Genomic DNA, 14254 nt, shown 5'->3' on the forward strand with positions numbered 1-14254 from the left:
TGTTTTTCTTTAAAGGTACAATGCATTTTTAAAGATCTAAATTTTTAACAACTGTATAACTTTTTTAGGTAATTACCACCGCCGATTTCATTGTCCTTCACATATATTACATGACTTTTCCTTATAACTTAATCGGCGGTCACTGTTCGTTCATAAAATTTTGTGTGGAAATTTTGTGAAACGCAAAGTTACCGCAGGGTTAACTGCGATTCACAAACAATGTTTTAATTATGTGTGTGTGTGTGTGTGTGTTTTGTTTTATTTTGCATGGATATTTTTCAAACTTCTTTTTTTAATAATAACTCTTTAACGAACAATAACCGCCGATTAAGTTATAAGAAAAAGTTACTCAGGGTCATGTTCCTGATAACATATGTGAATGACATTGAAATCGAGGGTAGCTTCGTATAAATAAAGCATTACCCTTTTTTATTTCTTTTGATAACTTGATACTTGTAATTTCTTTCTTTAGAATAAAGAGAGAAAGAGGAAGAGAAAGAAATTGAAAGAGAACATTACAGTTATTTCGCAAATGTCCGAGTGGTACTGCGCAAACAGTTAAAAAATTATAAAAGCAAATGTAACGAAGCAGTTTCCGGTTGAAAAAACAATAGAGAATATCTGAAAAATGTCTCACCTGTCGGAACCATGGCTCCTCACTTTGCCTGGCAGTAGAGGCGGACCCGGGCCGCGCTGTGCCCGAGCCTGAGGCCCGCAGGGCGCAGCCAGTTTCCCGGCCGTGGCAGGGTCGTGGCCCCCGTTACTCCCATCCCTGAGCCGTAGGTCCCCAGGGGCGCCAGAGTACCGGTTATGCCCTTCAGCGTGGTCATGCCCATTGGTAGACCGACACTTGTTCCATTCGATCCGTACATCTGTTGCACTAAAATGCCGTAAGACACATCAGTCCCGCCACACCACCTGCATCCCTCTCGACGATAAAGTCGACTTTGTGAAATCTTTTTCCTTTGTATATTTCGTGGATTTTTAATTAGTTAAGAGAAAACATTTCGTGAATAATGTCTTTCCAGAATACAAAATAACTACATTTATTTTCTGCTTTTTCAAGAAGCATTGTGTAAACATTTTTAAAAAGGTTAAAACTTAGTTATAAATTTAAAAAATTATATCTGTTATTTAAATTATAATCACCGAGTGAAATATTATTTGTTGGTACATTGTCATCTAGTATCATTCTTATTAGTTGGTTTTATTGTAAAAATTTTTGTTCAATTCCATTAAAGTGCATGTCAGAAAATAATATTCTTTATTGAAAATATTACAATGCCGAAGCTATTTTCCGAGTGCAACGGCAAACATGCATGCAAATATTATTACCTCTCATATCGCGGAGGGAGATTTTAAATTCGTTTCTATGAGCCCAACATGACAACAGTCGGAGAAATGAGATTAAAAATTCTCCAATGCAATTTTCGAAACTTGCCTCCATTGATATGTGCAATCTATTTCTCCGCCGACGTGACAGTTATACGCATTGCGCTTTTCTGCATGCGATTACGCGGCGAATTTTCCGACGCGCGCTCCTTCAGCCGTCACTTATCTCAACGGAGCAACGGTTTGCTTTATGGGCGAGTCGGAATCCGGGTCAAGCGGATTTCGCGAGTTTCGGTCGGGGAAAATGTGGTTAACGTTCCTCGCGATTTTTCGGTCCGCAAGACGTGGTGTCGCGAAAGCGTGAAATCTACGCGCGTGTGTTCTAAGACGACCGGCAAATCTTTCGGGTAGGCCGCTCTTCCCTCGGCGAAGTTGCACGCATTTGCCTTAACTATTCGAGAGAATTTTGGGTTATTCCGCACGCCCATACATCACGACGTGCAGCTCTGACGTCTCGCGCAATTATGTCGGAGGAGCGAAAGCCGTGGACGTGAATGGCGTAAAGTCCGTCCTTCTCGCTATACAACATTCGCCACAATTGCAAACTCGCGACGACGACAATTCGCTCCAACACGACAACCGTGTGTGCAAGTAACTTTTAAGCTGTGAGACATAGTTTAAGATTTTTTTAAACATTCTCTTTTAAAACAAATTTCATTGACAGTGAGAAATGTTTTCTTTTTCCTTTAAATGAGAAATAAACTATGTTTCAAATTAATTGTTGAAAATTTTGGCAGAAATTGCTTTTGTATTATATTAATAACACACACGTGTTTAACAAGGTGAATTAATCAAATTAATTGATCGAATTAATTGGGAAATGTATCTACGTAAGGAAGAAGTGCAAGCAAGGGATAAAATATTCTTCAAAGCGTTAAAATGTTTTGGTCGTTGCCGAGGAGGTGAGCGGTTTTGCAACGTTTCTGCGCTTTTACCGGCTTACGCGATTTTTCAACGCAAATAAGCGTTAAATATATGCTCGGGACGTGAGGGATAAGCTCGCGCACGACTTTAGAAACTCGAGGCAATTGCGTATTAGCTTCATAAAAAATTCCGACTTCCGTGCTTTCATATGTATTACGTGCGAACGGCGAGCTTCACATTGTTAATTTAAAGAGAATCGTCGAGTGTGCATTTCAACCGAGTGTTATTATTGTTCTCCACGATATGATCGCGCCCGGGATCGTCGTTTTATAACGATGATGCTAAAACTACAGCTTTTCGTTCGAACGAGTAATTTAAGTCAATTGCTCTTAACGTGCTTTGTCGAAAAACGATTGGTTGCACGATCCAACGATTAATTGTTCTCTATCTATTGCAAATTCGATATTATATACAATTTGGCTCGTACGACAAAATACTATGTAACAGCGTTATGTTACATTATGCAGAAGGATACAGCATAGCATGCGTTTCTCATATTTTTGTGAAAACGTTGCACCGCGTATGATATATTACTCTATTATACGTTTTCGCTGCATAGCTTGAATTTTAAACGGCTGTAATGACGATCAATACGGCGCGACATAAAGAGGGGAATTTATTACACTGTACCTTTAAAGAGAGCTGTATACCGTATCTATATTTTAAGCGATAAATTTTTTATTCTCGTAAACTTTAGGTTTATGTAACTTTACATTAATACATATTGAAAATAGAAAAGAATAATAAGAAAAAGTGACTTAATTGTAAGTCGTATTACAAATGATACTCTTGATTATTTCACGCGTAAAAAGTGTCGATTTTTAACTCCGTTTAAATTAATGTTCTGTCCGTCAAATTATTGCGCTGGCATATAACACTTCCACATGATATCTCTTAATTCAAAATGCCTTTAACAGGAGAACGGTATGCATTCCGCGTCGAAATTCCCGTCTCTCTCGTAAAGAAAGGGAGCCATTTTTTGATCTCCTCGACGACGTCGGCGTTTTCCGCAAATTCGCTGTTCGCGAACGACATTTTTCAGAGCATCGAAAAAAGGGCCGACATAGCCTTAAAGAATGCCATCCGGCCAAAAATTTACGGGCGCCGCCGAAACTGTAGAAGAGCCGCGAAAATGGCTTCGAGAGAAGCAGGAAAAGATTTTTATCGTCAGCAGATTTATGTTCTTGTTGTTCGAACATTATTTTATGATATCGTATTTTTAAAGATATTTACGTTGATCTAAAATGAACGTATCACGATGCGTATTATATTTATATTTTACGACTAATAGAAAAATATAAATAAAATAATATAAATTAAGTAAAAACTCTATATATGTAGATATAAAAATTGAAAAATTGAAAAATTAAGATTAATGTTTGCAATAAGATACGTGATAAGATATTAGAATTTATTGTTTTCCTATCGATGATGCAATACGGCGAATGGATAATGCAATCTATTCCTTCAAAATTGCATTGCTTAGAAAGAAGCACTTTTTAGATAAAACAATTTGAATAATAATTATTCACAAAGTAGTAACGATTATTACATTTACATTAGCAAACTATGCTTGCATTTGCGATTATATCATTAAAGTTTAACAAATGGTGATTTTAGTTTTCCGAAAAGCACTCTATTCTCTAAAGCAACCATCCCAGAGCAACCATCTCTGCATATACAGAGGCAATCACGTGATGCAAGTTATGTGGCAGTCGGAATACAACAGTGCCAAAAGTGGTCTCTCCAAGCTGACGGACGAGTGCAGTTTGGAATATGCATGAGGCTGTAGTCGGGATGATCACGCTTTCCGGGATCTGATCTCCTTGCAATCTCCATATGCGTCATAAAGGGCTTTTAGCAAAATCGCCAACAAAACTGATGACATCTGGTAATAACGCCAAACAATGGATTGTCTTGTAAAATTTGCGAGAATGCTATGTTTATTTCGAAATGACTAGTATTGATTTCTCGACAAATGGGGTCACGTAATAACGACGTGATACAAATTTCGTGGATTATAGCATTTGAAAATGGTTTTTATTATAGGGATCAATAAAAAATAAAAGTGGTTATTTCAACTTTACAACTGTGACACAGTTTTTTTTAAGTACGTATCTACAAATATAAATATAAAAATACGCGAAGAATTATTATATTAGAAGAAGATTAAAGTCGAATTAGCGATCTACTTTAGATTGCAACAAACGATAGTAAGAAAAGAAAAAAAGATAAAAGTATTTATTATGACCAAAAAAAAGATATTACAAATTTGTAGAATATAAATTAATTTTACTAAAATTTTTATATTCCAATGTGGAAAAATAAAGTTTTATTCCTAGCAAATAAATCTATTAGTAAAAACATGAAATACATATTCGTCATCACAGTCAAAATTTTTTTTAATATAAAAAACCATTAGTAACGCTTGAAAATATTTCGTCTTTTATTTTTAGTATATAATTATTATTAAATTGTACTTATACATTATTACGTATGCAACAAAGATAATTGATCATCCAAGAACTATTATTTTGCACAATATTTACTCATTTTTTAACTAATATTTTATATTACCATTTTGATATAGTTAATATACGCGGTATATTTACTTTATACAATAATTTCTGTGATTTGCTGAATCATTGTGCTCGAGACGCGATGTAGTCGATATAAATTGTTGGGGCAATTTCGAGCGATTTGGAAACTCTGCATAGATATATTGAATCACGCCTTTGTAGTGCGTTATCAATATATATCCAATTCCATTGCACTGCAGGAATTAACAGAGAACCGAATTTGCTGTTGAATTTCATATAGAAAATTGAATATTCCATGTGCTTGAGCAGCATTATCAATTTTTCGATGGCAATTTTGTAGTTATCCTGAATATTTTCCGATTATCGAAAAATCAACTTTTGATGAAAAAGAAAGATGTAAACTGAAGCGCTTTTGTTGCGTTTTGAATTTACCCCATAATTTCAAACTATGCTACATTTTAATCGCGCGAATCTGCAGTTATTTAGAGTAGAGCACATGCAGGCATAGTCGATAAGGCCTGAGAGGAAATTATTCCGAAGTTCTCGAAATGCTGTCGGACATACATAACAACGTGACTGTCGTAAATCTTACGAAAGAAATTTGCTTGCTTACGAAAACAACCCCGGGGGTAAAGTAAGCAGCCACGGCGGAGGAGAGCTAAGGTAATACGTAGCTAATGCGAATTCCGCGCGGTAAAGTTTTATTAAATTATATTCCACTCGGCGAATTCAAATTATCCTCGGATACTACACCTGCGAGAGCATGCGTATATTTCACCCAAGCCAGAGAGAACGAGAGAGAGAGAGAGAGAGACATGTTTGTGTGTGCGTACGCCGGGGTAAATCATGGAAAGTGGACTACACAGGATTTTCTTTCTACATTTTTATTTTGCGTGCAATGTCGAGTATCGCTGGACGTGCAGTATGGGTATATTGTGATATACCTCCATATAAAAGTGGATCGAGAAAAAAAGAATAAAAATTTGTTACAAGTAAAGCCATTAACTCCGTAGAGAAGCTTTGTAAAACAAAACTTTTTCAAATAATTACATAGAACGTTTTTACTATATCTTGAATATTATAAATAGCGTTATTCAAAATATCCCTTAAATCTGTCATTAATTAGGCATTAATTAGGAAATATTGTGATGTAAAACTTCAGAAATTCTTGATTGATCGAGTCTCAATAAGTTTTATCTCTCATTTTTTTGATAGTTTCATTGTATCACGCGTGATAATTGAATACCTATTTGTTGTATAATTCAATCTTTATACATATTGCACATGCAGGGATATTTTTGTCGAAGCTTTCACTCCTCTTTTCGTTTTCTTTTCTGTTTTCCTTTTTCTTTTCAGTTCATTTTTTACTTTTTCCGAGACTTCTCGCGTTCTATTGCCGAGATTGGCATTCTTGTGCATCTAACACGAAAGAGTGTGTGAGAGAGAGAGAGAAAGAGAGAGAGAGAGAGACCAGCACAAACCAGACCTTTCCATCAACCCTTTCCTCGACGGTGCGTTGCGATGGCGAGAATGCGAGATTGCGGCCAGCAAGGATGTGCATTTCCCCGCTTAAGTTTAAATTGTGTATTCGAGGAAACGCTTCGTCCAACTATTCGAGCAACTTTTAATACGACCGCCGCTGGCCGCTTGCAAAGTATGATAATCAGTCGGCTTTTCCGCTCGTAGATGAAAAGATAGCGGCGAGAGAGGCAGACAATTCCCCGTCCGATCTCAACTTTTTTTCAAAACATGCGCTAAGAGTGCAAGCATTATGCTGATAAACGTGTACTACTGCACTTTTTATAGATTGACAAGTATACAACGCGGTACATTTAAAAAGATAACAGAATTTATTTCTTTTAAATTTTGTATGTAATCTATTAGTGGTGTTTTCAAGCTGCACGTCTATCAGATGTTTATATTTTATAAGTATTGAATACTTATAGCGTATAAATTGCAATGCTACTAAGTGATAATATTTTAATGCACTATATTACGAAAATGAAACAATCAATTTTGTTCTACATTTCACAAAATCCTGATGCAAACCTATGAAATTTGAAACAAGTTTAGAAAAATAATCGCGTATACACATTTTTTAGTAATTTACTCGAATCTTCTAGATTCAAGTTCACTGTAATTCGATTGAATGCAAATTCGAGTTATTCTTTTAATTTAAATTGAAAAAATTCACTGGTCTGTTATTAATAAAAAAAAATTCAGATTGAAAGGTACATTTAAATAAAATTACGACAAAACGTCGCACGATTCTATTTCTCTTTATTTATTTGTTTTAATCGTTTCACTGGGACGCCTTGTGTTCTAGATTTTGCCAATTGAGAAAAGCCTCGAACGTCCCGCCAGCGAACTGAACTCGCGTCGTGTGGCACCGGAGTGAAGTTGCCGCCGTCACTTTCGCTCGCCGCTCGGTTCATTTGCGTCGGGGAACGGTCGCGGGACGGATCGGCGGTGACGACGGGCGGCGTCGTGGCGTCTAATTGGCAAGGTATACGTTCGCGGTAGCGTCGCACTTTGGCGATCCGGCAGTCGCATGGCTTTCGAACTCGTCGCACGCGTATCGGCGATTCGTCCTGAGCATACAATTACAGTGAGACTCGCTCGATACGCCGCGCCGCGCGAGCGGCGACCGTTACGGCCATCTTGCTGTGTTCCGCGAAATTTGCTCGCGTCTCCGTGTGCGTCACGTAACGCGGGATGTAACGTAGCATCCGGTAAGCTCGTCCCAGAAGCGTATCCCATTCTGGTATCCCGGCAGAGATCGCCGGGAAGGATCGCGGACCGGAGCAACAGGTACGATCGTCGGCGAGTGCGAAGTGAATTCGGTAGCGCGCGATTGTCGAGTGAAGACCCTCTCCCCCCCTCATCGCGCGCATGGACTCGTCCGGTGCTTTTCCCTAACCTTGCGAGAAGCCGCGGGCGCGCGGAAAGTTTCGTCGTTTCGCACCAAGGTTCGCCGGACATAGCGTTTGCGACTTTGATTTTCGCTTTGGTTTCGTCTAGCTTCGTCCAGCGTTGCCCCCCCCCCCCCCTTTCCTCCCCACGTATATAAATGACGGGCGAGAGGCGAGCGGCAAGGGACGGCACTCGTCGCCGAACCGAGCTGAAGGTTGGTCGAGGTCGTGTCGCGTGCCAAGTCTCGACGTTTTACGCGATCGTATTTCTCTCCCGCCTTCGAATCCGCCACCGGCCCTCTCGACGTAATTAAACGCGCGTCCCCGCGTCTCGGGGACTCTCGAGTGTGCCGTGAATACGCAGTGGTAATGCGTCGTGCGTAACAAGTGCCGTGTTTCCACGAGTGGCGCCAAGGGACAGCCGTGACGGGACGAGACAGAGAGAGGATGGCAGAAGCCCCCGGGAGGCATCGGCCACGACCACGACGTGGGGTGAGTAATTTATTGTGTATTTACCGTTTCTTGTTGGTTCCTGTTCCGTTTCGCAACGTCATGTAACGTAATCCGCGCGCAAAACATTTGAGGTTAGAGCGCCTCGAGACGCTCGGGATGTTTTAACACTGGCTACGTTTATTCTGCATAATAGGTTCTCATCGTCCTCCCCTCCCCTCGCGGTCTATGCCTCGAATTATTTAGGCATCTGCTGTAAACGCTTGGCAGATGACTTATGGCTTCACTTAGGATGAAAATGTGATGTATCCTCAGCTTATCCTATTCGTACGTATTGAATCACGTCATTTCCAAATTGTTGAACAACTCTTGGACCCGGCACTTGCATTCTTTTTGTAGTCTGGAATGTCACCTTTCAAATATAAAAGTATTTTCCTGCGAGTCACTTTTATTTCAAAATTAGAAATTCTTAAATATAAATATGAGAAGTGCCAAACGATCTTGTCATAGTCCACAGTGGATTTTGATAGCTGATAAAAATTTTTGTATAACTTTTGCTCGCAAGCCTCCAGCTCCAGCTTATTTTTGTATTTATGCTCAAAAATTCATAACTGAAACGAAGAGGAAAAATACTTTCACACCTTAAAATTGACATTCCAAAATAATAAAAAAAGATTCAAGCGTCAGCATTAAAGAGTTGAGTTATTTATAATAATCTGCGAGCTGACGTGCTGATTTATGACGGCGATTTGTCGCCCGTGGTGTCACGCCGATCTTGCATTCGGAAGAAACTAGTCCGGAGTCGATTTAAGAGTCTTAATTGGGCGGACGCAGGACGACGATCTCGCAAATTAGTGTCGAGTGCAACCTGTTGCTGGGACGGGACGGGATTTGTCGTTCGGTTTTAAGCTATGACGATTGAGCTCGCTGGAAAGAGGGAGAGGGAGAGGGGGAGAGAGAGAGAGAGAGAGAGAGAAATCATTCATCGTCTCGCGCTTTTTACTCCAATCATACTTGCCGTCACGTAGCCAGTAACGAGGATCTCGTTAGTTACTAACGAATTGTTTGGATACAATCGTGCGAAACCCCCAGAAACGTGCTCCTCGCATTCATTAACATTCGAATCAGGCCGCTTGGATTTCAAATGCTTTGATACCGCGGATTAAGTTGATTGGATCGCATTATATGTATGTACGGTTCCCCGAAAACGAGGTTAACGACTAGTTCTGTGGGGAGAAAGAGAAAAGGAAAGATTGCAATAATATTGTTCCATAATGTACAGCCAATAGATTTTGCTCAAAATTAAATGTATTCCAGAATTGTTTACATTATTATGATTACATTTACACTATTAAAAATGTGTTAGCATCACTAAAAATTAAAAAGTAAAAATTGTTTTTAATGCAGGGTTATAATTATGTATTTGATAAAATTGAAAATACGATTTTTATTTCTTGATATGTAACTAATAATTGATATGTAACTAATAATATAAAATTTGAATACTTTAATTCCCTGTGAAGAATAAAAGCACAAATGCGCGAATAGTATATAATAATGATTATTAACAATCCTCTTTCTCTCTCTCTCTTGCTAAATATAGAATATTAATCGAAAAAAAATATTCAATCAAATATTTATTCTGTATTGATTATCACTTGATATTAATATTGAGTATCTTGCTTGATATTCATTGATAATAGATTATTTAAAAATTAAATTATTTTTTCTAGATAGACACTTAATTAAATTAAAGTTTGCAGTTGTAAAATTTTATTTTATGAAATGTCAACGATATTAATTATTAATGATGGTATCATGATTATTATGAATACCAGTTAAATATTTTATAAATTTTTATTTTTAAAATAAATATAATGTTAATGATGTGTATATAGGCACAAGTAGCAAAAATTATTTATTATTATTAAATAATTATTTATTATTATCGTAAAATTTATAACAATAAATTTTTGATACAACAAAAATATTTCTATGAGACTAAGATTAACGTAATCAGGAAATCTATTTTGCGCGATATTTTTGAGAAATGTTTTTATGTTTAATGACATTTTTGTACCAGAGAGAGTAGTAAGTCTTATTTTCTCGAAGCTAAATTCTGAAGAACTTAACGAGATCATTTCATAAGGCTTCCGGAGTTGCAGTATAGTAAGAGTTATCATTTCCTTGATGTCGAGCATCTCGGTATATTCTTTTGATGACAAAGACAAATAAAAAGATAGAATCACAAATCGCAATTTATACAAGAAATTCTCTGTCATATATTACATCGATTTACATTTTATTTGATTTGAAAACTTATTACATCGCGTATAATTTTTTTAAATATATTAGGTACATATATATTTTATATGTAGAAATCAATTGTATATTTTTTTCATTATTGAAGAACATTTATGGAATAATCAATAGCGAAAGACGAGATTGATTTAGAAAAATCCAACGCTAAATTCGCAAATTTAACAATATTGAAGTTTGACAAAATTGTCAGCAATGTGTCAGAAGAAATACCATTGAAACAGGCGGATAACTTGATAGGTAGATAAACAGAAAATAGACAGTTACAATTAAATATTATTTATTTGAAAAATGTACATTGGATCTCTCGATAAGAAATTGTGCGAGCTCATCATGTTTGCCTCTTTTCTGATTTTACAAGATATCAGATCAATTGTCTGACCATGACATGCTAATAGATTTTTTTGCGCAGCATCAATATAATTCGCGTAACTCAAACATCTCGTAAGATTCCGCTGAACGCTGATCCTTGATTTTGTTCAATTAATGTAATTGAGCCAATTGATAAAATTCTATACAAGTTTTTTTATTCTTATTTTCTCTTTTATTACTTTTATATATTATTCTATTTATTATCGTTCTCTTCTATCTCATTCGAAATATGTAGTTCTATTATATTTTTACTCACATATTTGATATGGTAATAATCTATTACAATTGATATTATTATTGCGTATAATCTAATAAATAGTTTCTATATATAGTTGTTTTTCTAATTAAATAAATTATTAAGTAGAATCTAATAAGGTCTATTATAATAAATATTACACATAGTAAATATTACAATATTATATCACACTATCTTAGGAAACTATTTATGGATTATATGAATAGAAAGTTATTATTCAGTTATACACTGAAAAATTTACTAGATTAAAAGAAATATTTTTTTAAATAGTACCAAGCAAAAGTTTTGTAAAAAAGTTAATATATTTTCTATAATTTATAAAATAGATTATACATTTTTTAAATTATAGAAAATATTATTTTATTTGAAATAAATATTATTTATCTTTTACAAAACTTCTGCTTGGTACTATTTGAAAAAATATTTATTTCAATCTAATAAATTTTTTTTTCATTGTATATCCTGCTGAATCTTTTAAGCAAATGAAACATGTTAATTTATATTAAATATATATCTTTTTTTCACTTTGATATGTATCTTTGAATGTATTCTATTTGGAGTTTATTACGATTATTGAATAACTTACAACATTTTCCTGATAAAATACTTGGCACTAAGATGTCTGAATCTTTCCGCGCGCGACACGTTAGGATAAACAATCTTTTCATTAGTAATTTGCTTCTTTCCTCTCACGCGTTCATCAGTTTAAAACGTCTTATACGTCTGCCTTCACAACGTATGTCCCTCAAATCAAGGAAGAAACTTCCGTAAGATACTATTGCGATATCACGCGTAAAGATTCTGCTGATAAAAATCTTCTACCGTGAACATTCCATCCGCGTACGGGCTGTGCGCCTTCGTCTTCACTAGATGAAAACCCCGATACCTTCTATTGACATCCTCCCCCATCAGCACTGCGGGGAATCTGGGCGGGCAGAGACCCAGAAGGTAAGCTACGAAACCGGGACAGGGCCAGCCCCAGAAACCGACTTTCGAATTGATCGACTCGGCAAAGTATTCCGCCGCCCTGTGGTGATTGCATCCGAATGGATTGCCGTGCTCCCAGCAACCGGGCTGATTGACGCCGCCGTTCATGTAAAAGTCGATATGGCCGCTCGGTTCGATTTGCCCCTGAATGAAGGCATTTGTGTGTAACACGTCGACGAACTCGGCGTCGCTCGCGTCGAGCTTCTCGTCCTTGCTGACGGTAACGAAGAGCGGCATCGCCGGATCGAGGCCGGTGATCCTCGGGAGCTTGTACGGCCGTAGCACGTTGGCCGCGAAAGCTGGTACGTGAGCGCCCAGACTGAAGCCGATCACGTGGATGTCCTTGGCACCGTAGTCCCTCAGACGGTCGATCAGCTGTGCCAGACAGTCGCCCACGTGCGGCACGTTGTGGACGGCCACGGGGTAACACGGCGCTACCGCCAGCCGGTGCCAATCGACCGCTATGAGATTGTAGCTGCCCCTATTCAAGTATTCGCTTCTAATAGCCACCAAGTAGCTCAGCCGCATGTCCGAATTGTAACCGTGCACGATGATCTTCGTGGGTAATGCCGCCACGAAGTTGGTTTCGGCGAGATTTGACCCGGTGTCGTTCACGAGTAATTGCTGCCCCTCGTCTGGATTGTGTTTGGTGTAGAGAAAAAACATTACTTCTTCATCGGGACAGGTCTGATTGGTGTTCACCAGGCAGGGTCCCACGAAGAAGTCTTTACCGATCTGATTGTCCACGGTGTTGCTCACGACGAAGGTCTGCGTGCTCGCGGCCGAGGTGAACTCGCAGACTGACAAGAGTAGAATCGTGATAATCCCCCAGGTTGGCGGACAACCAGCCTGGTCGGTCATCTTAGATCCGTCGGGAGCTCCACCTTGATCGTGATATCGCGCGAAGGTGCGTCTGCGAATGATTCCGGACGACTGTCTGGCGTGGACTGGTCGCTGCGACGACTCGATCGTCGCGGGCGAAACTCCGCGATGGACGAACGGCACGTACTGGACGAGCTTCAACGAGCATGGAATCCCTAAAGAGCACCGCCACACACACGGCGACGTTTTAACAGGAATGTTTTATTAGTCGCGGATCGATGGGCGCGCGCGGGGTGAGTCGCGAAAAGTACATGCTGCAATTTTCAACGATATCGCCAAAAAAATTGAGAGTCCGTTCGAAGAATTAGTATGTCGAGGAACAGTGAAAAATTCAGATTTTTCAGATAAAACGTTAAAATTGCACAATGCGAGAGTGAGTTATATTGAATTTTTATCTCGATGAAAAGTGCACTGAGAAAAAAAATATTGTTAATTTGACAACTAAATTTTTCAGCTAAATAAAAATTTTGTCAGAATTTATGCATTTAGCTTAAATGTACAAATTCCAATTCAAGTATTTATATAATTAATTGAAACATATAAATACTTGAATAGACGAAATTTTAATTCGTTTTAAAAATTTAGTCAAATTAACGATACTTTTTTCTTATTGTGGATTCTAGCTTTTATCAGCTCAAAACAGAGTCGAACACTTCACGTTTATCTTTTCCGTTTCAACAATACAGTACACAAATGATAAATCGATACGAAATGATACGCTTTTCATAATAATACTTAATATTACTAGACAGACTTAATCACGAATATAATTGATTAATGTAGGAAATTAAATTGTTACTTAAATAAAAAAAGATTACGATGTTCTTTTCACCACTCACCACTCTACGCGCAAAACCTACGATGCAACTTCACGTAGGTCGAACCGATGACGAACTGGAGCACGCTGTTACGAGATTTCGCTGTGCACTCGCGAGTGTCCAACAGTCGCGTCATACGTCGATGTTAGCTGATTAAATGTATCAGTGACATCGCCCGACAGCATTACGATAAAACGCTAGCGGTCATATAATCAATGGAGTGATTGTGCGAAGGAGGCGGCTGACGAGCAAGAAATGATTGCGGCGATGGCGACGGATCGATGAAGGCTTGGGTGCACGATCAGCGGGAGAACTCACTACGTCGGCAAATGCAGGAATTGCTTGTGAACTGTAATGCCACTTGCCTCTTGTAGCACAAATTGCGTATTTCCGAGATACACG

General features: G+C 38.1%; 2 protein-coding genes across 5 annotated transcripts in view; one reads left to right on the plus strand and one right to left on the minus strand.

Annotated features, from left to right (window-relative positions):
- Positions 1-895: 895 nt before the first annotated feature.
- Positions 896-14254, plus strand: part of LOC105837360 — a 184464-nt gene continuing 171105 nt past the window's right edge. Inside the window, exons 1-2 of one of the 3 annotated variants that reach the window (XM_036289119.1) lie at positions 896-8260; positions 8415-8545. The gene's annotated coding sequence lies outside the window, so the exon portion shown is untranslated. Of the gene's footprint in view, positions 8546-14254 lie in introns of all 3 variants that reach the window. The other 2 variants (XM_036289118.1, XM_012682076.3) reach the window with 2 other exon arrangements.
- The window catches only part of LOC105837359, a 160407-nt gene continuing 156953 nt past the window's right edge, over positions 10801-14254 (minus strand). For both annotated transcript variants that reach the window (XM_036289117.1, XM_012682075.3), the window contains exon 6: positions 10801-13189. In XM_036289117.1, coding sequence (XP_036145010.1) covers positions 11952-13189 — 1238 coding nt within the window. In that variant the 3' untranslated portion in view covers positions 10801-11951. The remainder of the gene's footprint in view (positions 13190-14254) is intronic.

The sequence above is a fragment of the Monomorium pharaonis genome, chromosome 6, assembly GCF_013373865.1.
Source record: "Monomorium pharaonis isolate MP-MQ-018 chromosome 6, ASM1337386v2, whole genome shotgun sequence".
NCBI lineage: Eukaryota > Metazoa > Arthropoda > Insecta > Hymenoptera > Formicidae > Monomorium > Monomorium pharaonis.